General features: G+C 67.0%; 2 protein-coding genes across 2 annotated transcripts; one reads left to right on the plus strand and one right to left on the minus strand.

The window, feature by feature from the left end:
* The first annotated feature begins 2,762 nt into the window (after positions 1 to 2,762).
* On the plus strand, positions 2,763 to 13,687 carry TONSL (tonsoku like, DNA repair protein). Its single transcript, XM_075727410.1, is given in 21 exon segments — positions 2,763 to 2,954; positions 3,047 to 3,233; positions 3,325 to 3,389; positions 4,560 to 4,628; positions 4,630 to 4,650; positions 4,887 to 4,959; positions 5,048 to 5,211; positions 5,310 to 5,435; positions 5,516 to 5,935; positions 5,937 to 6,076; positions 6,078 to 6,188; positions 7,347 to 7,497; positions 7,573 to 7,651; positions 7,941 to 8,248; positions 12,339 to 12,480; positions 12,704 to 12,876; positions 12,977 to 13,009; positions 13,011 to 13,051; positions 13,287 to 13,420; positions 13,493 to 13,509; positions 13,511 to 13,687. Coding segments are annotated over 21 exon segments (2,823 nt in total).
* Positions 13,688 to 13,886: 199 nt separating this feature from the next.
* On the minus strand, positions 13,887 to 20,420 carry VPS28 (VPS28 subunit of ESCRT-I). The gene is given in 10 exon segments (XM_075727411.1): positions 13,887 to 13,980; positions 13,983 to 14,035; positions 14,120 to 14,211; positions 14,299 to 14,352; positions 14,446 to 14,547; positions 14,648 to 14,753; positions 14,856 to 14,945; positions 20,062 to 20,099; positions 20,194 to 20,222; positions 20,375 to 20,420. Coding segments are annotated over 10 exon segments (663 nt in total). The 5' UTR covers positions 20,412 to 20,420; the 3' UTR covers positions 13,887 to 13,918.
* Between the last annotated feature and the right edge of the window lie 3,138 nt (positions 20,421 to 23,558).

Below are 23,558 nucleotides of genomic sequence, written 5' to 3' on the forward strand. Positions count from 1 at the left end.
CTGGAGGGGTTTTTTTGGGTGCCTGGAGGGGTTTTTTGGGTCCCTGAGATGCTCCTGGGGTCCCTGGGGGGGTTTTTTGGGTCCCTGGGATGTTCCCTGGGTCCTTAGAGGGGGGTCCCTGGGGTGCTCCTTGGGTGCTCCTTGGGTCCTTGAGGGAATCCCTGGGTCTCTGGGTGCCTGGAGGGGTTTTTTTGGGTGCCTGGAGGGGTTTTTTTGGGTGCCTGGAGGGGTTTTTTGGGTCCCTGAGATGCTCCCGGGGTCCCTGGGGGGGTTTTTTGGGTCCCTGGGATGTTCCCTGTGTCCTTAGAGGGGGTCCCTGGGGTGCTCCTTGGGTGCTCCTTGGGTCCTTGAGGGAATCCCTGGGTCTCTGGGTGCCTGGAGGGGTTTTTTGGGTGCCTGGAGGGGTTTTTTGGGTCCCTGAGATGCTCCCGGGGTCCCTGGGGGGGTTTTTTGGGTCCCTGGGATGTTCCCTGTGTCCTTAGAGGGGGTCCCTGGGGTGCTCCTTGGGTGCTCCTTGGGTCCTTGAGGGAATCCCTGGGTCTCTGGGTGCCTGGGGGGGTTTTTTGGGTGCCTGGAGGGGTTTTTTGGGTCCCTGAGATGCTCCCGGGGTCCCTGGGGGGGGGGGGGGGGGGGGACTCATGAGGTCCCTGGGGGGGTTCATTTGGTCCCTGGGTCCTTGGAGCGGGTCCCTTGGGGGGCTTTTTGGGTCCCTTGGGGGGCTTTTTGGGTCCCTTGGGGGGCTTTTTGGGTCCTTGAGGGAATCCCTGGGTCCCTTGGGGGGCTTTTTGGGTCCCTTGGGGGGCTTTTTGGGTCCTTGAGGGAATCCCTGGGTCCCTGGGGAGGTTCCCTGGGTCTCCGGGGGGGGTTGGGTCCCCGAGATGCTCCCCGGGTCCTTAGAGGGGGTCCCCAAGATGCTCCCTGGGTCCCCGGGGGGGTTTTCTGGGTCCCTGAGATGCTCCCTGGGTCCCTGGGGGGGGCATCTTGGGTCCCTGGGGGGGGCTCATGAGGTCCCTGGGGGGGGTCATTGGGTCCCTGGGGGCACACCTTCGGTCCCTGAGATGCTCCCTGGGTCCTTAGAGGGGGTCCCTGGGGTGCTCCTGGGGTCTTTGAGGGAATCCCTGTGTCCCTGGAGGGTTTTTTGGGGTCCTTGGGGGGGGGGGGGGTTGGGTTGGGTGCCTGAGATGCTCCCTGGATGCCTGGGGGGGGTTTTTTGGGTCCCCGAGATGCTCCCTGGCTCCTTGGGGGGGCTCATCAGGTCCTTTGGGCAGTTCCCTGGGTCCTTAGGGGGGGTTCCTTAGGGGTGCTCCCTGGGGGGGCTCTTTGAGTCCTTGAGGGAATCCCCGGGTCCCTGGGGGGGGTTCCCTGGGTCCCTGGGGGGGCTCTTTGGGTCCTTGAGCGAATCCCTGGGTCTCTGGGTGCCTGGAGGGGTTTTTTGGGTGCCTGGAGGGGTTTTTTGGGTCCCTGAGATGCTCCCGGGGTCCCTGGGGGGGGGGGGGGCTCATGAGGTCCCTGGGGGGGTTCTTTGGGTCCCTGGGTCCTTGGAGCGGGTCCCTGGGGTGCTCCTTGGGTCCCTTGGGGGGCTTTTTGGGTCCTTGAGGGAATCCCTGGGGAGGTTCCCTGGGTCCCTGGGGGGGGTTGGGTGCCTGAGATGCTCCCTGGATCCTTAGGGGGGGCTCCCTGGGTCCCTGGGGGGGCTCTTTGGGTCCTTGAGGGAATCCCTGGGTCCCTGGGGGGGGGTATTTTGGGTCCCTGGGGGGGTTCCCTGGGTCCCTGGGGTGCTCTCTGGGTCCTTGAGGGAATGGGTCCCTGGGGGGGCGCTCCTTGGGTCCCTGCGGGTGCTTTTTGGGTCCCTGGGGGGGTTCCCTGGGTCCCTGGGAGGGGTCATCAGGTCCTTAGGGGGATTCCCTGAGTCCCTGGGGTCCCCAAGTTTGGGTGGGAGGTGACAAGGGCACAGCGGCTGTGGGGACCGCTGGGGTGGCCCTGGCCCCCCGGGGGGGGGGGGTCCGTGGCTCGGCGTGGGCCCCCCGCGTCCCCGCGATGGGGTCCGTGGCTCGCACGTCCCCGCGATGGGGTCCGTGGCTCGGCGTGGGCCCCCCGCGTCCCCGCGATGGGGTCCGTGGCTCGGCGTGGGCCCCCCGCGTCCCCGCGATGGGGTCCGTGGCTCGCACGTCCCCGCGATGGGGTCCGTGGCTCGGCGTGGGCCCCCCGCGTCCCCGGGGGGGGGGGTCCGTGGCTCGGCGTGGGCCCCCCGCGTCCCCGCGATGGGGTCCGTGGCTCGGCGTGGGCCCCCCGCGTCCCCGCGATGGGGTCCGTGGCTCGGCGTGGGCCCCCCGCGTCCCCGCGATGGGGTCCGTGGCTCGCACGTCCCCGCGATGGGGTCCGTGGCTCGGCGTGGGCCCCCCGCGTCCCCGGGGGGGGGGTCCGTGGCTCGGCGTGGGCCCCCCGCGTCCCCGGGGGGGGGGGTCCGTGGCTCGGCGTGGGCCCCCCGCGTCCCCGCGATGGGGTCCGTGGCTCGGCGTGGGCCCCCCGCGTCCCCGCGATGGGGTCCGTGGCTCGCACGTCCCCGCGATGGGGTCCGTGGCTCGGCGTGGGCCCCCCGCGTCCCCGTGATGGGGTCCGTGGCTCGCACGTCCCCACGATGGGGTCCGTGGCTCGGCGTGGGCCCCCCGCGTCCCCGCGATGGGGTCCGTGGCTCGGCGTGGGCCCCCCGCGTCCCCGCGATGGGGTCCGTGGCTCGGCGTGGGGCCCCCCGCGTCCCCGCGATGGGGTCCGTGGCTCGGCGTGGGCCCCCCCCCCGGCGCCGGGCGCTGACTCCCGGCGATGCCCAGGAGGGGAAGACGTGGCTGAACGTGGCGCTGGCCATGGAGGAGGCGGGCGAGCCCCCTGCCGAGCTCCAACGTTGCTTCCAAACGGCGCTGGAGCGAGCGGAGGTGGCCGGAGACCCCCGGCTGCAGGTAAGGGGGGGGCTGGCGAACCCCCCCACCCCACCCCGGGTGTCCCCATTTGCGGTTTGGGGCCTGACCTTCCTCCTCCTCTTCCTCCCCAGCGGCAAATCCTGCGGCGTCTCCACTCGCTGCAACTGCGGGAGGGCGACGCCGAGGCTGCCGCCGGCACCGTGGCCCGGCTGGCGGGGTTGGGGGGCTCCGGCGAGGAGGAGGAGGAGGAGGAAGAGGAGGAAGAACTGGAGAGCAGCGAGGCTCAGGATGAGAGCGAGCTGGAGCTGTCAGAGAGCGGTGAGGGGGCCTGGGGGGGCTCTGGGGGTGCGGGGTCCCTGGTTGGGGGTCCCCGGTTGGGGTTTTTCCTCACCGGGGGGGTCTTTTTCAGAGGGGGAGGAAGACGAACTCGACGGCTACAGCAAGAGCGTCCCCGGGCGCCGGCGGATCAGCAAGGTGAGGGGCGCCGGGTCTGCCCCCCAAAACCCCCCAAAGAGGCCTGGGGGGGTCTCCCCCTTTCCCTGACACCCCCAAAGAGGGCTGGGGGGGTCTCCCCCCCTCCCCTGGTACCCCCAGACAGGGCTGAGGGGTCTCCCCCTTTCCCTTGACAACCCCAAAGAGGGGCTGGGGGGTCTCCCTCTTCCCCTGAGACCCCCAAACAAGAGTCAGGGGCCCCCCACTGACACCCCCAAAGAGGGCTGGGTGGACTCCTCCTTCCCCTGACACCCCCAAAAAGGGTTGGGGGAGTCTCCCCCCTCCCCTGGTACCCCCAGACAAGGTTGGGGGGGTTTCCCCCTTCCCCCAAAACCCCCCAAAGAGGAGCTGGGGGGTGTCACCCTTCCCCTGACACCCCCAAACAGGAGTCAGGGGTCCCCACTGACACCCCCAAAGAGGGCTGGGGGTCTCCCCCTTCCCCTTGACACCCCCAAAAAGGGCTGAGGGTTCTCCCTCCTCCCCTGAGACCCCCAAATAGGAGTCAGGGGTCCCCCACTGACACCCCCAAAGAGGGCTGGGGGGTTTCCCCCTTCCCCTGACACCCCCAAAGAGGAGTCAGGGGTCTCCCCGACCCCCCCCCCAGAGAGGGTTGGGGGTCTCCCCCCTCCCCTGGCATCCCCAAAGAGGGCTGGGGGTCTCTCTCTGCCCCTGACACGCCCAAAGAGAGGCTGGGCGGGTCTCCCCCTTCCCCGACACCCCCAAACAGGAGTCAGGGGTCCCCACTGACACCCCCAAAGAGGGCTGGGGGGTCTCCCTCCTCCCCTGAGACCCCCAAATAGGAGTCAGGGGTCCCCACTGACACCCCCAAAGAGGGCTGGGGGGTCTCCCCCTTCCCCTGAGACCCCCAAATAGGAGTCAGGGGTCCCCACTGACACCCCCAAAGAGGGCTGGGGGGTCTCCCCCTTCCCCTGACACCCCCAAAGAGGAGTCAGGGGTCTCCCCGACCCCCCCCCCCCCCCCCCTCCCCTGGCATCCCCAAAGAGGGCTGGGGGTCTCTCTCTGCCCCTGACACGCCCAAAGAGGGGCTGGGGGGGGGTCTCCCCTGACCTCCCCAAAAAGGGGGGGGGGGGTCCCCTGGGTGCCGGCGTGCATCCCCCGGGGGGTCCCCATCATCCCTCCCCGCGCCGACAGTGGAACCGGCGGAACGAGCGGGGCGAGACCCCCCTGCACCGCGCCTGCATCGAGGGCGACCTGCGCCGCGGTCCAGCTCTTCCTCAGCCAGGTGGGCGAGGGGGTCCCCCACCCTTAGGGGGGGGTCCCCCCACCCTTAGGGTGGCTCCCCCACGCTTGGGGGGGGTCCCCCACCCTTAGGGGGCCTCCCCCACCCTTACGGGGGGTCCCCAGAGCCGTTTTGGGGGCGCAGGGGGGTTCCCCGCCGCCCTTCGGCAAAGCCCGGCGCCACCGCGCCGTCGTCCGCGTCCCCGTTTTGGGGTTTGTTTTTATTCTTTTTTTTTTTAGGGGCACCCCTTGAACCCCCGCGATTACTGCGGCTGGACCCCGCTGCACGAAGCCTGCAACCACGGGCACCTGGGTGAGTCGGGGGGCGGCCGGCGCGGGCAGGGACCCCCCCCCACCCCCTGCTTCCCCCCATCTTTTTACCGTCACCGATCTCCCCGCAGAAATCGTCCGGCTGCTGCTGGACCGGGGAGCGGCGCTGGACGACCCCGGGGGGCCGGGTTGCGAAGGCATCACCCCCCTACACGACGCCCTCAGCTGCGGCCATTTCGAGGTGGCCGAGCTCTTGGTGCGGCGGGGAGCGGCGGTGACGGCCAGGAACGCCAGGGTGAGTTACCGGCGACGCCGGGATTGGGGAGGGGGGACGGGATGGACGCCGCGGGGAAAAAAAAAAAAACAAAACCTCGCGCGTCCCCCTCCTCGTAGGGTCTGACGCCGCTGGGGACGCTGGAGGAGTGGGTGAGCGCCTACGGCAAGGAGCTGGACCAGGAGACGTGGCGGCGGTGCCGGGCGACCGAGCGCCTGCTTAAGGAAACGGCGGCGGCCGCCGCCGCGGCGGGACGAGGTGAGCCGCGGCAACGCCGGCACCCCGCTCCCCTTCCGCTTTTGGGGAGGCCGGGGTCGGGCTGAAGGTGCCGGCGTCGCTCCCCGCAGCCTCGCCGCCGTTCGCCGCCGAGCGCCCGACCTGGCAGGCGGCAACGCCGGAGGCCGGTGACATGTCGCCGTTGAGGCCGGTGAAGAAGCGGCAGCGGGCGCCGGGGCTCGGCAGGCGGGAGGGAGCGGCGCCGGAATCGACCGACTACGAAGCCGCTATCCGGAGCCTCGGCAGCGCCAAAGCGCTTCGCGGCGGCGGCGGTGCGCCGGCGTGCCGGCAACCGGCGCCGCGCCCGGCCCTCATCCCTGCCGAGCAGTACCTGGAGGAGGACGACTGGCTGGAAGATGACGTTGGGGGGTCCCGGGGGGGCCGTAAGCGCCCGCGCCGGGAACCCCAGGAACCGGCGACGGCTTCGGGGGACAGCACGGGACCAGAGAGCGACGGCGGGGGTCCCGCTCCCCCCCCGGCACCAGCCGCCGCGCCGCCGCCGAAGCGTGCAGAGCCGCCTCACCCGCTTGGTAGAGAGGATCCCGTTGGGACGCTGCCGGGAACGCCGATCCCCCGAGGCGGCTGGGACCCCCGCCGAGGCTGAGGGCGAGCGGAGCCCCCCCCTGCCAGCCCGCGCCGCCGCCGCCGCCCGCCGTCCTGCCCGCTCTCCGCGTCCGCGTCCGGATCCAGGACAACGTCTTCCTCGTCCCCGTCCCCCAAAGGTGAGAGCTTTGCCCCCCCGCCCCGACTTTGGGACCCCCCCGCCCCGCCCCGACTTTGGCTCCCCCCCGCCCCGACTTTGGCTCCCCCCGCCCCGACTTTGGCTCCCCCCACCCCAACTTTGGGTCCCCCCGCGCCGCCCCGACTTTGGGACCCCCGCCCCGCCCCGACTTTGGCTCCCCCCACCCCCGCCCCGACTTTGGGACCCCCCACCCCAACTTTGGGACCCCCCGCCCCGCCCCGACTTCGGGTCCCCCCGCCCCGACTTTGGCTCCCCCCCGCCCCGCCCCGACTTTGGCACCCCCCACCCCGACTTTGGGACCCCCCACCCCAACTTTGGGACCCCCCACCCCAACTTTGGGACCCCCCCGCCCCGCCCCGACTTTGGGTCCCCCCGCCCCGACTTTGGGTCCCCCCACCCCGTCTTTGGGTCCCCCCCGCCCCGACTTTGGGACCCCCGCCCCGCCCCGACTTTGGCTCCCCCCACCCCGCCCCGACTTTGGGACCCCCCACCCCAACTTTGGGACCCCCCCGCCCCGCCCTGACTTCGGGTCCCCCCCGCCCCGACTTCGGGTCCCCCCGCCCCGACTTTGGCTCCCCCCCGCCCCGCCCCGACTTTGGCTCCCCCCGCCCCGACTTTGGGACCCCCCACCCCGACTTTGGGACCCCCCACCCCAACTTTGGGACCCCCCACCCCAACTTTGGGACCCCCCACCCCAACTTTGGGACCCCCCGCCCCGCCCCGTCTTTGGGTCCCCCCGCCCCGTCTTTGGGACCCCCCGCCCCGTCTTTGGGACCCCCCGCCCCGACTTTGGGACCCCCCCGCCCCGACTTTGGGACCCCCCGCCCCGACTTTGGGACCCCCCGCCCCAACTTTGGCTCCCCCCGCCCCAACTTTGGCTCCCCCCGCCCCGCCCCGACTTTGGCTCCCCCCGCCCCGCCCCGACTTTGGCTCCCCCCGCCCCGCCCCGACTTTGGCTCCCCCCGCCCCGACTTCGGGACCCCCCGCCCCGACTTCGGGACCCCCCGCCCCGACTTTGGGACCCCCCGCCCCGACTTCGGGCCCCCCCACCCCAACTTCGGGCCCCCACACGTCCCCTTCGGGGTCCCACCCGCGTGCCGGGCGGCAGCGCTCAGCCATGCCCCCGCCGTCGCGGCAGCGAGAGCCGCGCCGTGAGCTGGTTGGCGGAGCGGGCGGCCGAGCGGTATTACCAAACCTGCGGGCTGTTGCCGCGGCTCACCCTCAAGAAAGAAGGGGCTCTCCTGGCCCCCCAGGACTTGGTGGGGGACGTCCTGCAGAGCAACGAGGAGGTGAGCGCCCAGCCCGGGGACCCCCGGCATCGCCCGCCGCCGCCGGCAGCGCCCTCACCGGCTTTGGCGTTGCAGGTGCTGGCGGAGGTGCAGTGCTGGGACCTGCCGCCCTTGACCGAGCGCTACCGCAGGGCTTGCCAGAGCCTGGCCTTGGGTAAGGACCCCCCCCCCAAACTTTTTCCCCGGGCGGTGGGCGAGGACCCCCCCCCCCGCCCCTCCCCGGCTCCTCGGGGACCGGCTCCGCCGAGGGACGGGGCTGGCGGTCGCGGTGCCGGGGGGAAACGCACGTCCCTGGCCGGCGTGGGGCCGTCGGCAGGGCTGGGGGGTCCCCAAAGGGGTTTAGAGCCTGGGTGGGGGGGTCCCTACTGCCACCAGCAGCCACCGATGGCTACCAAAAGCCGCCGATGGTTACCGACGGCTACCGACGCCTTTTCTCCCGGCAGAGCCTCACCCGCTGCTGCTGAAGGTGACGGAGCTGCAGGAGCAGAACCCGGAGCTGGGAATCGGGGGGGGCTTGGCCCTGCGCCCCCCTCACCTCCCCCCGTTGCTGCGGGCCCTCAAGCTGCAGGCGCCGCTGCGGCAGCTCCGGCTGCGCGGTTGCGGCTTGCCCGACGCCGAGGCCGCCGAGCTGCTGGCCACGGTGGCCACCCTGCCCTCCCTCACCCTCCTCGACCTGGCCGGCAACCGCCTCGGCGCCCAGGGATTGCAGCAGCTCCTGCCCCGGCACCCCGGCACCGCCGGCGCCTTCCAGGTGGGGCTGGGATTTGGGGGGGGGGGGGGGGACGGACGGACGGACAGACACACGGACGCAGTGGGGGGACGGCGGTGGCAGCCCCGGCTCCGTCCCCGCGGGAACGCCGGTGCTGGCTTTGCCCGGCTGAGCGTCACGGTGCGGGGCACCCAGCCAGTCCCCCCCCCGATCCCTTCTTTGCCCCCCCCAATCCCTTCTTTGCCCCCCCAATCCCTTCTTTGCCCCCCCCAATCCCTTCTTTGCCCCCCCAATCCCTTCTTTGCCCCCCCAATCCCTTCTTTGCCCCCCCAATCTCTCTTTGCCCCCCCAATCTCTTCTTTGCCCCCCCAATCTCTTCTTTGCCCCCCCCAATCTCTTCTTTGCCCCCCCCCAATCTCTTCTTTGCCCCCCCCAATCTCTTCTTTGCCCCCCCCCAATCTCTTCTTTGCCCCCCCCCAATCTCTTCTTTGCCCCCCCCCAACTTTGCCTTTGCCCCCCCCCCAACTTTGCCTTTGTCCCCCCCCAAACTTTGCCTTTGTCCCCCCCCAAACTTTGCCTTTGTCCCCCCCCCTAAATCTCGCCTTTGTCCCCCCCCTAAATCTCGCCTTTGTCCCCCCCCTAAATCTCGCCTTTGTCCCCCCCCTAAATCTCGCCTTTGTCCCCCCCTAAATCTCGCCTTTGTCCCCCCCTAAATCTCGCCTTTGTCCCCCCCTAAATCTCGCCTTTGTCCCCCCTAAATCTCGCCTTTGTCCCCCCTAAATCTCGCCTTTGTCCCCCCTAAATCTCACCTTTGTGCCCCCCCTAAATCTCACCTTTGTGCCCCCCCTAAATCTCACCTTTGTGCCCCCCCTAAATCTCACCTTTGTCCCCCCCCCAAACTTTGCCTTTGTCCCCTCCCCAAACTTTCGTCCCCCCCAAACTTTGCCTTTGTCCCACCCTAAACTTTGCCTTTGTGCCCCCCTAAATCTCTTCTTTGTCCCCCCAAATCTCTTCTTCGTCCCCCCCAAACTTTGCCTTCGTCCCCCCCAAATCTCTTCTTCGTCCCCCCCAAATCTCTTCTTCGTCCCCCCCAAATCTCTTCTTCGTCCCCCCCAAACTTTGCCTTCGTCCCCCCCAAACTTTGCCTTCGTCCCCCCCAAATATCTTCTTTGTCCCCCCCAAACTTTGCCTTTGTCCCCCCCAAACTTTGCCTTTGTCCCCCCCCAAATCTCTTCTTTGTCCCCCCCAAATCTCTTCTTTGTCCCCCCCAAATCTCTTCTTTGTCCCCCCCAAATCTCTTCTTCGTCCCCCCCAAACTTTGCCTTTGCCCCCCCCAAACTTTGCCTTTGCCCCCCCCAAACTTTGCCTTTGCCCCCCCCAATCTCTTCTTTGTCCCCCCCAAATCTCTTCTTCGTCCCCCCCCAAACTTTGCCTTTGTCCCCCCAAATCTCTTCTTTGTCCCCCCCAACTTCACCTTCGTCCCCTAAATGTCTTAATTCATCCCCTACGCCTCACACTTCTCCCTTGTCCCCCCAATCTCTCCCTTGTCCCCCCAATCTCTCCCTTGTCCCCCCAATCTCTCCCTTGTCCCCCCTAAATCTCACACCCTTTGTCCCCCCAACCCCGCCTTTGTCACCCAAATGTCTTCCTTGTCCCCCAAACCTCTTCCTTGCCCCCTAAATCTCACGTCCGTCCGTCCCCCCTTAAATCTCACTCACGTCCGTCCCCCAAACTTGTCCTTCATCCTCTAAATCTCTCCGTCATCTCCCAAACCCCGCCTTTGACCCTCCCCCACCCCTGCTTTGGACCCCCCAAAACCCGCCTTGGTCCCCAAAATGTCTTCATTCATCCCCTAAACCTCACATCTGTCCGTTCGTCCCCTAAATCTCACATCCCTCCCCCCTTAAACCTCTCGTCCTTCCCCCCTTAAACCTCTCGTCCTTCATCCCCAAAATCTCTCCTTCGTCCCCCAAACCCCGCCTCCGCCCCCCAAAACCTCGCCTTTGTCCCCAAAATATCTTAATTCGTCCCCAAAATATCTTAATTCATCCCCTACACCTGTCTGTCCCCCAAACTCTTTCCTGGTACCCCCAAACCTCTCATCCTTCGTCCCCCAAACCCCACCTTTGTCTCCAAAATGTCTGCACTTGTCCCCCAAACCTCACATCCCTCCCCCCTTAAACATCTCGCCCTTCGGCCCCCCCAAAAACCCTCGCCCTTCGTCATCCCCCCCAAACCCTCGCCCTTCATCCCCTCCACCCTCACCCTTTGTCCCCCCCAAACTCTCGCCTTTCGTCCCCCCAAAATCTGGCCATCCCCATAAACCCTCGCCCTTCGTCCCCCCAAAAACCCTCCCCTTTGGCCCCCCCAATCTCTCGCCTTTCGTCCCCCCAAAATCTTGCCATCCCCCAAAATCTCGCCCTTCGTCCCCCCAAAAACCCTCGCCCTTCGTCCCCCCTAAAAACCCTCGCCCTTCGTCCCCCCCAACCTTCGCCCTGCGTCGTCCCCCCAACCCTCGCCCTTCGTCGTCCCCCCATCCCTCGCCCTTCATCCCCTCCAACCCTCACCCTTTGTCCCCCCCATACTCTCCGCCTGTCGTCCCCCCAAAATCTTGCCATCCCCTAAAACCCTCGCCCTTCGTCCCCCATAAAACCCTCGCCCTTCGTCCCCCCCAAATACCCTCACCCTGCACCCTCGTCCCCCCCAACCCTCGCCCTTTGTCCCCCCCAAACTCTTGCCATCGCCCCAAATATCTCGCCCTTCGTCCCCCATAAACCCTCGCCCTTCGTCATCCCCCCAACCCTTGCCCGTCTGCCCCTCCAACCCTCGCCCGGTGGCCCCCCCAATACTCTCGCCTTTTGTCCCCCCATAATCTTGCCATCCCCAATAAACCCTCGCCCTTCATCCCCCCAAAAACCCTCGCCCTCGCCCTTCGTCCCCCTCCAACCCTCGCCCTTCATCCCCTCCAACCCTCGCCCTTTGGACCCCCCCAAACTCTCGCCTTTTGTCCCCCCAAAATCTTGCCATCCCCAAAAAACCCTCGCCCTGCATGCCCCCAAAAACCCTCGCCCTTCGTCCCCCCCAACCCTCGCCCTTCGTCATGCCCCTCCAACCCTCGCCCGTCATCCCCTCCTACCCTCACCCTTGGTCCCCCCCTATCTCTCGCCTTTTGTCCCCCAAAATCTTGCCATCCCCAAAATCTCGCCCTTCGTCCCCCCCAAAAACTCTCGCCCTTCGTCATCCCCCCCAACCCTTGCCCTTCATCCCCTCCAACCCTCGCCCTTTGTCCCCCCCAAACTCTCGCCTTTTGTCCCCCCCAAAATCTTGCCATCCCCAAATACCCGCGCCCTTCATCCCCCCAAAAACCCTCGCCCTTCGTCCCCCCCCAACCCTCGCCCTTCGTCGTCCCCCCAAACCCTCGCCCTTCATCCCCTCCAACCCTCGCCCTTTGTCCCCCCCAAACTCTCGCCTTTTGTCCCCCCAAAATCTTGCCATCCCCAAAATCTCGCCCTTTGTCCCCCCCAACCCTCGCCCTTCGTCATCCCCCCAAAATCTCTTTCGTCCCCCCAATAAAACCCTCGCCCTTTGTCCCCCCCCAAACTCTCGCCTTTCGTCCCCCCAAAATCTTGCCATCCCCCAAAAACCCTCGCCCTTCGTCCCCCCAAAAACCCTCGCCCTTCGTCCCCCCAAAAAACCCTCGCCCTTCGTCCCCCCAAAAACCCTCGCCCTTCGTCGTCCCCCCAAACCCTCGCCCTTCATCCCCTCCAACCCTCGCCCTTTGTCCCCCCCAAACTCTCGCCTTTCGTCCCCCCAAAATCTTGCCATCCCCAAAAACCCTCGCCCTTTGTCCCCCCCAAACTCTTGCCTTTTGTCCCCCCAAAATCTTGCCATCCCCAAAATCTCGCCCGTTGTCCCCCCCAACCCTCGCCCTTTGTCCCCCCCAACCCTCGCCCTTCGTCATCCCCCCCAAAATCTCTTTCGTCCCCCCGAACCCTCTCGCCCTTCGTCCCCCCCCCCGAACCCTCGCCCTTTGTCCCCCCAAAAACCCTCGCCCTTTGTCGTCCCCCCCAACCCTCGCCCTTTGTCCCCCAAATCTCACCCTTCGTCCCCGAACCCTCTCCCGTCCCGGCAGAGCCTGGAGGAGCTGGACCTGAGCCTGAACCCGCTGGGCGACGCCGGCTGCCGGCCGCTGGCCCTGCTGCTGCGGTGCTGCCCGGCGCTCACCACGCTGCGGCTGCAGGCCTGCGGCTTCACCGACGCCTTCGCCTTCACCGGTAAGCCGACGGCCGCGCCGTGCCGGGGACCGCCCGGTTCTAACCGCGCCGGGGACCGCCCGGTTCTAACCGCGCCGGCAGCGCCGGGGACCGCCCGGTTCTAACCGCGCCGGGGACCCGCCCGGTTCTAACCGCGCCGGCAGCGCCGGGGACCGCCCGGTTCTAACCGCGCCAGCAGCGCCGGGGACCGCCCGGTTCTAACCGCGCCGGCGTTGGCTCCCAGGAACCGCGCAGCTCCAGACGTTGGCCCTGTCCTGCAACGCCTTGGGGCTGGCGGGGCTGGAGCGGCTCCTCGGTAACTTGCCGTGCCGCAGCCTCGGCCGCTTGGAGCTGGGCTCCGTCGCCGGGCCGGGATCTCAGCCCCTCGCCAGGGTCCTCGGTCGGTACCTGACGCAGGTGAGAACGGTGCCGGAGGGGACACGGGGGGGACATGGGACGCGGGGAGGACGACGACCCCGCTCGCGGCTGTGCCGATATCGGCGCGCTCTTCCCGCAGGCCGGCTGCGCTCTGAGCCACCTCACGTTTTCCCGGGAACCGCCTGGGTGACGGTGACGTCCTGGAGGTGGCCAGGTAAGGGGACGAAGCGGGGGGGAATCTGGGGACATTTGGGGGTGACGGAGGGAGGAGGGGACACTCCCCGGCACCAGGATCCTCACCCTCCGCCTCCCAACGGAGACCCTGCGTCGACTCCGGCACGGGAGCGCGGTGCGGGGACGGAGGGGACCCCTTTGGGGACAAGGGGATCCCCTCGGCGACAGGGAGGGGACAAAACGGGGACCCCCTCACCACCTCCCCCCACCCGTAGGTGCCTCTCCGCTTGCCCGGCACTGGTTTCCCTGGATTTGTCGGCCAATCCCGGGATCAGCGCCGCGGGGCTGCGGACGCTGCTCTCCGCCCTGGAAGAGAGGAGCCAGGGGCTCCGGTTCCTCGGTCTGGCAGGTAGGGCAGTGGCGCGGGCAGGAAGGCGGCGGGCGAGCCCCCGGCGAGCTAACGGTAGCCCCTTCCTCCTAGGCTGCTCCGTGGAGGGTCCCGCTGGACGACGCCACTTGGACCAGAGCCGCCGGCAACATCCGGGATCTCCGGCTCTGCGGTCGGCACGTCAGCCGGAGCGACCAGCGAGACGCCGGCAAAACCTGGCGCGCTCCTGCTGGCACGGCGCTCGGCGCCGTCACGCGGCACCGTAAGCTCTTCTGTAAGAGCGTCTAAAGCGCCGGCATCGCCGGCGTCTTGTGTTTTTAACCGGCACAGCCATTACACACCGTATTATAAACGTGGCTGCTGTTTTTTGGGGTGCCGGCGTCACCGGCGCTCGCGAGGCAGGTGACTGACCGGTGATTTATTGTCCTCCGGCTTTCTCTTCACACCAGTAAGGACTGGGAGGGGACTGGGAGGCTCGAAATGGGAGGGAACCGGCGGTGCCGGCGCGTGCCTGACGGCTCAGGAGTGGAGGAAGCGGTTGAAGGCGTTGTAGGCGGATTCCAGGTCGAACAACATCTGCGGACCTGGGAATCATCCAGCTCATCCGACGCCGACATCCCGCTGAGCGTCTGGAGCCTGGGAGAAGCGGGAGCTGCGTCAGCGGCACACCGGCACCCCCAAAACCGGTGCCGGTAACGGTGCCGGCACCCCGGCACTCACCATTTGTTGACTTTCTGCCTCCCCTCGAAGTCGGGGGGCAGGTGGCTCATCCTGTTCATCGTCTCCATCAGCTCCCGTAGGTCCGGCTGGATCTGGGGAGAGAATTTGGGTGAGCCGCCGCCCAGGCGTCGCCAAACCGGGGGCTCCTGGCGCTTCCGCGGCACGTGGGCGAACCCTACCTCATCCATGGCTCGGATCTCCAGGCGCAGTTTGTCCATCACTGTGATGAAGAGCTGCGAGAGAGGGAGCGTTCGGCTCAACCGCGACCCTTCCCACCCCCCCAAAAGCACCGAAGCCGAGCCCCCGGCACCCCCCCGGCACCGTACGGAGACGATATCGGCGATGCAACGGTTGAGGTTGCCCTTGTCGTCCTTGATGGTGATGGGCCGGTCCTCCTTGATCCTCTCCATGGCCAACGGGCAGTCGAGCTGCGGGGAGACGAGGCCGTGAGCGGCACAGCCGGCGCCCGCAAAGCCCCGGCGTCGCGTTTGCGCCGGCACGGAAGCTACCGGCAACGCCGCGGCTCACCCGGAACTTGCGGCAGAAGTCGTCGATGGAGCTGATCTCGGAACCTTGCACTTGCTTGAGGGCAGCTTTGAACTGGACCAGGAGGCGGGAGCAGGCAGCCGTGTACCTGGGGAGCGGGTAGGGGACAACGGGCTCGTCCCCTCCCGCAGGGATGCGACGCACCCTCCGTGGCGCCGCGGGTGCCGCCCGCTCGGCGCCGAGGACTTACTCGTTAGGGGAGACGCAGTCCTTGATGTAGGCTTTCTCCAGAGCCTGCAGCGTCTTCACCACCGCGAAGAGTTCGGCCATGTTGTCGTACCTGCAACCGTAACGGGGGACCGCGGTGGAGGGCTGTGTCCCAGGAGGGACCGAGGGACCACGATGGGCGAGAGGGGACCACGAGGGACAACGGTGTCCCAGGAGGGACCACGATGGGCGAGAGGGGACCACGAGGGACAACGGTGTGCCAGGAGGGGACCACGATGGGCAAGAGGGGACCACGAGGGACAACGGTGTCCCAGGAGGGACCACGATGGGCGAGAGGGGACTGCGATGGACAATGGTGTCCTGGGAAGGGACTGTGATGGATGAGAGGGGACCACGATGGACAACGGTGTGCCAGGAGGGACCACGATGGGCGAGAGGGGACTGCGATGGACAATGGTGTCCCAGGAGGGACCACGATGGGCGAGAGGGGACCACAATGGACAACGGTGTCCCAGGAGGGACCACAATGGACGAGAGGGGACCACAATGGACAACGGTGTCCCAGAAGGGACCACGATGGACGAGAGGGGACCACAATGGACAACGGTGTCCCAGGAGGGACCACGATGGACAAGAGGGGACTGCGATGGACAATGGTGTCCCAGGAGGGACCACGATGGATGAGAGGGGACCTGCGGTGAAGAAGAGGGGACCACGATGGAGAAGAGGGGACCCGCGATGGACAATGGTGTCCCAGGAGAGACCGTGATGGACAAGAGGGGACCATGATGGATAATGGTGTCCCAGGAGGGACCACGATGAAGAGGGGACCACGATGGAGAAGAAGGGACCATGATGGACAATGGTGTCCCAGGAGGGGACCGCGATGGACAATGGTGTCCCAGGAGGGACCACGATGAAGAGGGGACCACGATGGAGAAGAAGGGACCATGATGGACAATGGTGTCCCAGGAGGGACCACAATGGAGGGGCTGATGATGGGCAGCAGTGTCCCAGGAGGGGCCATGATGGAGAAGAGGGGACCACGATGGAGAAGGGTGAACCAGGGGGGACCGCGATGGAGAAGAGGGGATGGTGATGGAAAATGGGGAATGGTGAGGGAGAGGCGGTGTCCCAGGAGGGGCCACGATTGGAGAAGAGGGGGACTACAGAATCATCGAATTATTGAGGTTGGAAAAGACCTTGAAGATCATCCAGTCCAACCATTAACGCAACACTATCAAGTCCACCACTAAACCAGTTCAAGGCAGAGTCATAATTTTGTGTTTCCTGGCTTGGTGGCTGGATTAGTTTTTAATGAAAGTAAAACCAGGAATCACTAAGGTTGGAAAGGATCTCTAAGGTCATCAGCCCAACCATCAACCCAACACCCCCGTGCCCACTGAACCATGTCCCCAAGTGCCACCTCTGCCCGTTTTTGAACCCCTCCAGGGCTGGGGACTCCCCCACCTCTCTGGGCAGCCTGGTCCAATGCCTGACCACTCTTTCCATGAAGAAATTTCTCCCAATATCCAACCTAAACCTCCCCTGGCGCAGCTTGAGCCCATCTCCTCTCGTCCCATCGCTGTTCCTTGGGAGCAGAGCCCGACCCCCCCTCCCTGCCCCCTCCTGTCAGGAGCTGCAGAGCGATCAGGTCTCCCCTCAGCCTCCTCTTCTCCAGGCTGAACACCCCCCAGCTCCCTCAGCCGCTGCTTCCCAGCCCTGTGCTCCAGACCCTGCCCCAGCTCCGCTGCCCTTCTCTGGACACGCTCCAGCACCCCAATGTCCTTCTTGTGCTGAGGGGCCCAAAACTGGACACAGCATTCCAGGTGCGGCCTCCCCCAGCGCCGAGCACGGGGGCACGATCCCTGCCCTGCTCCCGCTGGCCACACTACCCCTGACACAAGCCAGGATGCTGTTGGCCACCTGGGCACACTGCTGGCTCACGTTCAGCCGGCTGTCAACCAACACCCCCAGGTCCTTTTCCACCGGGCAGCTTCCAGCCACTCTTCCCCAAGCCTGGAGCGTTGCGTGGGGTTGTTGTGCCCCAAGTGCAGGACCCGACACTTGGCTTTGTTGAACCTCATCCAGCCAGCCTCGGACCATCGGTCCAGCCTGGCCAGACGGACAGCAGTGCCCTAGGAGGGACCATGACAGAGAGAAGGAGACCGTGACGGAGAACGGTGTCCCAGGAGAAACTGTGATGGAGAATTGGGCACTGTGACGGAGAGCGGTGTCCCAGGAGGGACCACGATGGACAATGGTGTCCCAGGAGGAACAACAGTGGAGAATTGGGCACCCGTGATGGAGAATGGTGTCCCAGGAGGGACCATGATGGAGAACAGGGGACTGTGATGGAGACCAGCGTCCCAGGAAGAACTGCGATGGGGAGACTGTGATGGGACACAGTGTCCCAGGAGGGACCATGATGGAGAAGAGGGGACCGCGATGGAGAATGGGGGATTGTGACAGAGTGTGGTGCCCCAGGAGGGTCTGTGGTGGGGAATGGTGTCCCAGGAGCAACCGTGATGGAGAATTGGGGACTGTGACGGAGCGTGGTGCCCCAGGAGGGACCACAATGGAGAACTGGGGACAGTGATGGAGAATTGGGGACTGTGATGGAGAACAGGGGGCTGTGCCGGAGCACGGTGCCCCAGGAAGGACCATGATAGAGCGTGGTGCCCCAGGATGGACCGTGATGGAGAATTGGGGACCGTGACGGAGAACAGGGGACAATGACAGAGTGTGGTGCCCCAGAAGGGACCATGATGGAGAATTGAGGACCGTGATGGAGAATGGGGGACTGTGACAGTGCGTGGTGCCCCAGGAGAGATCATGACGGAGAATCAGGGACTGTGACCGAGAATTGGCGACTATGACAGAGCATGGTACCCCAGGAGGGACTGTGACGGAGAACAGGGGACCGTGATGGATCATGGTGCCCCAGGAGGGACCGAGACGGAGAACTGGGGAGCATGGTGGATCATGGTGCCCCAGGAGGGGACCGAGACGGAGAACTGGGGACCGTGACGGATCATGGTGCCCCAGGAGGGACCGTTGACGGAGAACAGGGGACCGTGATGGATCATGGTGCCCCAGGAGGGACCGTGACGGAGAACTGGGGAGCATGGTGGATCATGGTGCCCCAGGAGGGACCGAGACGGAGAACAGGGGACCGTGACGGATCATGGTGCCCCAGGAGGGACCGAGATGGAGAACAGGGGACCGTGACAGAGCATGGTGCCCCAGGAGGGACTGTGACGGAGAATTGGGGAGCATGGTGGATCATGGTGCCCCAGGAGGGACCGTGACGGAGAATTGGGGAGCATGGTGGATCATGGTGCCCCAGGAGGGACCGTGATGGAGAACTGGGGACGTGATGGATCATGGTGCCCCAGGAGGGACCGAGACGGAGAACAGGGGACCGTGACAGAGCATGGTGCCCCAGGAGGGACTGTGACGGAGAATTGGGGAGCATGGTGGATCATGGTGCCCCAGGAGGGACCGTGACGGAGAATTGGGGAGCATGGTGGATCATGGTGCCCCAGGAGGGACCGTGATGGAGAACTGGGGACGTGATGGATCATGGTGCCCCAGGAGGGACCGTGACGGAGAATTGGGGACTGTGACGGATCATGGTGCCCCAGGAGGGACCGAGACGGAGAACAGGGGACCGTGACAGAGCATGGTGCCCCAGGAGGGACCGTGACGGAGAATTGGGGACCGTGATGGATCATGGTGCCCCAGGAGGGACCGTGACGGAGAACTGGGGAGCATGGTGGATCATGGTGCCCCAGGAGGGACCGTGATGGAGAACTGGGGACCGTGACGGATCATGGTGCCCCAGGAGGGACCGTGACGGAGAACAGGGGACCGTGATGGATCATGGTGCCCCAGGAGGGACCGTGACAGAGAACTGGGGAGCATGGTGGATCATGGTGCCCCAGGAGGGACCGTGATGGAGAACTGGGGACCGTGACGGATCATGGTGCCCCAGGAGGGACCGTGACGGAGAACAGGGGACCGTGATGGATCATGGTGCCCCAGGAGGGACCGTGATGGAGAATTGGGGACTGTGACGGATCATGGTGCCCCAGGAGGGACCGTGACGGAGAATTGGGGACTGTGACGGATCATGGTGCCCCAGGAGGGACCGTGACGGAGAACAGGGGACCGTGACGGATCATGGTGCCCCAGGAGGGACCGAGACGGAGAACAGGGGACCGTGACAGAGCATGGTGCCCCAGGAGGGACTGTGACGGAGAATTGGGGAGCATGGTGGATCATGGTGCCCCAGGAGGGACCGTGACGGAGAATTGGGGAGCATGGTGGATCATGGTGCCCCAGGAGGGACCGTGACGGAGAATTGGGGAGCATGGTGGATCATGGTGCCCCAGGAGGGACCGTGATGGAGAACTGGGGACGTGATGGATCATGGTGCCCCAGGAGGGACCGTGACGGAGAATTGGGGACTGTGACGGATCATGGTGCCCCAGGAGGGACCGAGACGGAGAACAGGGGACCGTGACAGAGCATGGTGCCCCAGGAGGGACCGTGACGGAGAATTGGGGACCGTGATGGATCATGGTGCCCCAGGAGGGACCGTGACGGAGAACTGGGGAGCATGGTGGATCATGGTGCCCCAGGAGGGACCGTGATGGAGAACTGGGGACCGTGACGGATCATGGTGCCCCAGGAGGGACCGTGACGGAGAACAGGGGACCGTGATGGATCATGGTGCCCCAGGAGGGACCGTGATGGAGAATTGGGGACTGTGACGGATCATGGTGCCCCAGGAGGGACCGTGACGGAGAATTGGGGACTGTGACGGATCATGGTGCCCCAGGAGGGACCGTGACGGAGAACAGGGGACCGTGACGGATCATGGTGCCCCAGGAGGGACCGAGACGGAGAACAGGGGACCGTGACAGAGCATGGTGCCCCAGGAGGGACCGTGACGGAGAACAGGGGACTGTGATGGGGAATGGGGGCCCGTGATGGGGAATGGGGGCCCGTGATGGGGAACGGGGGCCCGTGACGGGGAACGGGGGCCCGTGACGGGGAACGGGGGCCCGTGACGGAGCGCAGTGCCCCAGGAGGAACCGTGACGGAGCGCGGTGCCCCGTGACGCCGAACTTCACCGTCCCGCCGTGCCGGTGGGGACGCGCCGGGGCTCATCCCGGCCCGGTTTGCAGCCGAGCGCGGCGACGCGGCCCAGCCGGACTCACTTCTCCCTCTCCCGTGCGTTCTTGTAGAGCTTCACCTCCTGCGGGGGACAAGGCCGGAGACGGGCGGCGGCTCAGCCCCGGGGCCCGGCGGCTGCGGGGGCCCTGCCCGGGGCGGGGAGCGGCCGCACTCACCTCGTACAGCTCCGGCTTGTTCCCGGGGGCTGCGAAGGGAGGCGGGGGCAGCGTTAGACGGGGCTGGGGTGCGCCAAGACCCGCCCCGGTAGCCCCCCGGTAGCCCCCCGGTAGCCCCGCTGTCCGTGCCGCCCCCCCCCCCCCACCCGAGGCCTGCGGGGCCTGGTCCCAGCGGGCTCACCTCCCATCCCGGCTGGGCCCGCGATGCCGTGGAACATCCCGCCGGGCCCCCCGCCTGGCCCGGGGGGGTCTGGGCCCCGTCCCCGCTCCCGGTGCCGGTCCCTCCGCCCCGCTCTCGCTCCCGGCTCCCCGCCCTCTCCCTGCGCTTCCGCAAAATGGCGGCGGCTCGATGGCTCGGCGCTCGGCTGCCGACGCCTGGCGGGCTGCCGGCGGGGCGGGGGCGGGGCTAGCGGCGCGGGGCGGGGAAAGCGGGACGCGTTTGGCGGGAAAGCCGCCTTAAAGGGGCCGCTGCCCCCCGATCGGGGGGTCCTGGGGGGGGGGGGGGGCGGGGGAAGGGCAGGAGGGGGCTGCCCGGGCATGGCGTCAGGCGGGGGGGGCAGGGAGGGGGCGGGGGGGGCTGTGGGGAGCAGGGCATGGCCACGGCGGGGACCCCCCAGACGGTGGGGGGTGGGCGGCTTCCTGCTGCGGGCAGGGGTCGGCGCTGCAGCCCCCCGGGGGGGAGGAGGAGGAGGAAGGAGGAGGAGGAAGGGGAAGGGAAGGAGGAGGAGGAGGAGGGAGGAGGAGGAAGGAGGAGGAGGAGGAAGGAGGAGAAGGGGAAGAGGGAGGAGGAGGAGGAGGAAGGAGGAGGAGGAAGGAGGAGGAGGAAGGAGAGGGAGGAGGAGGAGGAAGGGGGAGGAGGAGGAGGAGGAGGAAGGAGGAGGAGGAGGAAGGAGGAGGAGGGGAAGGAGGAAGGAGGAGGAGGAGGAAGGAGGAGGAAGAGGAGGAGGAAGGAGGAGGGAGGAGGAGGAGGAAGGGGAAGGAGGAGGAGGAGGAGGAGGAGGAGGAAGGGGAAGGGGAAGGACGAGGAGGAGGAAGGAAGGGGAAGGAGGAGGAAGAGGAAGGAGGAGGAAGGAGGAGGAGGAGGGAGGAGGAGGAGGAGGAAGGAGGAGAAGGGGAAGGAGGAAGGAGGAGGAGGAGGAAGGAGGAGGAAGAGGAGGAGGAAGGAGGAGGGAGGAGGAGGAGGAAGGGGAAGGAGGAGGAAGGAGGAGGAGGAGGAAGGGGAAGGGGAAGGGGAAGGACGAGGAGGAGGAAGGAAGGGGAAGGAGGAGGAAGAGGAAGGAGGAGGAAGGAGAGGAGGAGGGAGGAGGAGGAAGGAGGAGGAGGAAGGGGAAGGAGGAGGAGGAGGAGGAGGAGGAGGAAGGAGGAGGAAGGGGAAGGGGAAGGACGAGGAGGAGGAAGGAAGGGGAAGGAGGAGGAGGAGGGAGGAGGAGGAAGGAGGAGGAGAAGGGGAGGAGGAGGAGGAGGAGGAGGAGGAAGGAGGGGAGGAGGAGGAGGAAGGGGGAGGAGGGAGGAGGAGGAAGGGGAAGGAGGAGGAGGAAGAGGAAGGAGGAGGAAGGAGGAGGAGGAGGAAGGAGGAGAAGGGGAAGGAGGAAGGAGGAGGAGGAGGAAGGAGGAGGAAGAGGAGGAGGAAGGAGGAGGGAGGAGGAGGAGGAAGGGGAAGGAGGAGGAGGAGGAAGGAGGAGGAAGGGGAAGGAGGAGGAAGGAGGAGGAAGGAGGAGGAGGAGGAAGGAGGAGGAGGAGGAAGGAGGAGAAGGGGAAGGAGGGAGGAGGAGGAGGAGGAAGGAGGAGGAAGAGGAGGAGGAAGGAGGAGGGAGGAGGAGGAGGAAGGGGAAGGAGGAGGAAGGGGAAGGAGGAGGAGGAGGAAGGAGGAGGAGGAGGAAGGAGGAGGAGGAGGAAGGAGGAGGAGGAGGAGGAGGAAGGAGGAGGAGAAGGGGAAGGAGGGAGGAGGAGGAAGGGGAAGGAGGAGGAGGAGGAAGGAGGAGGAAGGGGAAGGAGGAGGAAGGAGGAGGAAGGAGGAGGAGGAGGAAGGAGGAGGAGGAGGAAGGAGGAGAAGGGGAAGGAGGGAGGAGGAGGAGGAGGAAGGAGGAGGAAGAGGAGGAGGAAGGAGGAGGGAGGAGGAGGAGGAAGGGGAAGGAGGAGGAAGGGGAAGGAGGAGGAGGAGGAAGGAGGAGGAAGGGGAAGGAGGAGGAAGGAGGAGGAGGAGGAAGGAGGAGGAGGAGGAAGGAGGAGGAGGAGGAGGAGGAAGGAGAAGGAGGAGGAGGAGGAGGAAGGAGAAGGAGGAGGAGGAGGAGGAAGGAGGAGGAAGAGGAGGAAGAGGGAGGAGGGAGGAGGACGCTGCCCTCGGCCCCCGGCCTCGCCGTTGGGGCCAGGGGCGCGGTGAGGCGGCAGGTGACGCGGGCGGCCATAAACCCCCGACGGCGCCGGAGATCAAGGCCGGGCGAGCGGCGTTGCCGCGCCGCGCCGGGGCAAAGGTCCCGGGCGAGGGAACTCCCGGGCCGGGGATGAAGGCTGGCCTTCACCGCGGGGCGAAGCCGTAACGCGCCGGCCGTGCGCCGGCTTCGGTTCCGTGCCGGGAATTGCGGCGGGGCCGGTTGGTCCTAGGAAAGAGCCGGCGGCGAAATACGGGCGAAAACGCCGCCGCGGCCACCGAAACGCCGCCGCGGCCACCGAAACGCCGCCGCGGCCACCGAGACGCCGCCGCGGCCACCGAAACGCCGCCGCGGCCACCGAAACGCCGCCGCGGCCAATGAAACGCTGCCGTGGCCACTGAAAAGCCGCCGCGGCCACCGAAACGCCGCCGCGGCCGCTGCCCGGCACCGGGACTTTTGCGCTGCCGGCATCAAGGAGACAGCGTTCGCCCACGGCACTCAGGCGGGAGAGCGTCAGTCTGTCCGTCCCGCCGTCCCTTGCACCCCGCGGTCCGTCCGTCCGTCCCTCCATCCTGCCGTCCATCCGTCCGTCCCTCGCACCCCGCGTCCATCCTGCCGTCCGTCCGTCCCTCGCACCCCGCGTCCGTCCGTCCGTCCCTCCATCCCTCGCACCCCGCGTCCGTCCATCCGTCCCTCCATCCTGCCGTCCGTCCATCCATCCCTCGCACCCCGCGTCTGTCTGTCCTGCCGTCCGTCCCGCTGTCCCTTGCACCCCGCGTCCATCCATCCGTCCATCCCTCGCACCCCACATCCGTCCTGCCGTCCGTCCGTCCCTCACACCCCCCGTCCGTCCATCTGTCCTGCTGTCCGTCCGTCCCTCACACCCCGCGTCCGTCCTGCTGTCCATCCCGCCATCCCTCACACCCCGCATCCGTCCTGCCGTCCGTCCGTCCGTCCCTCGCACCCCGTCTGTCTGTCTGTCCCGCCGTCCCCTAC

The sequence above is a fragment of the Pelecanus crispus genome, unplaced genomic scaffold (genome assembly GCF_030463565.1).
Source record: "Pelecanus crispus isolate bPelCri1 unplaced genomic scaffold, bPelCri1.pri SCAFFOLD_279, whole genome shotgun sequence".
NCBI classification, from domain to species: domain Eukaryota; kingdom Metazoa; phylum Chordata; class Aves; order Pelecaniformes; family Pelecanidae; genus Pelecanus; species Pelecanus crispus.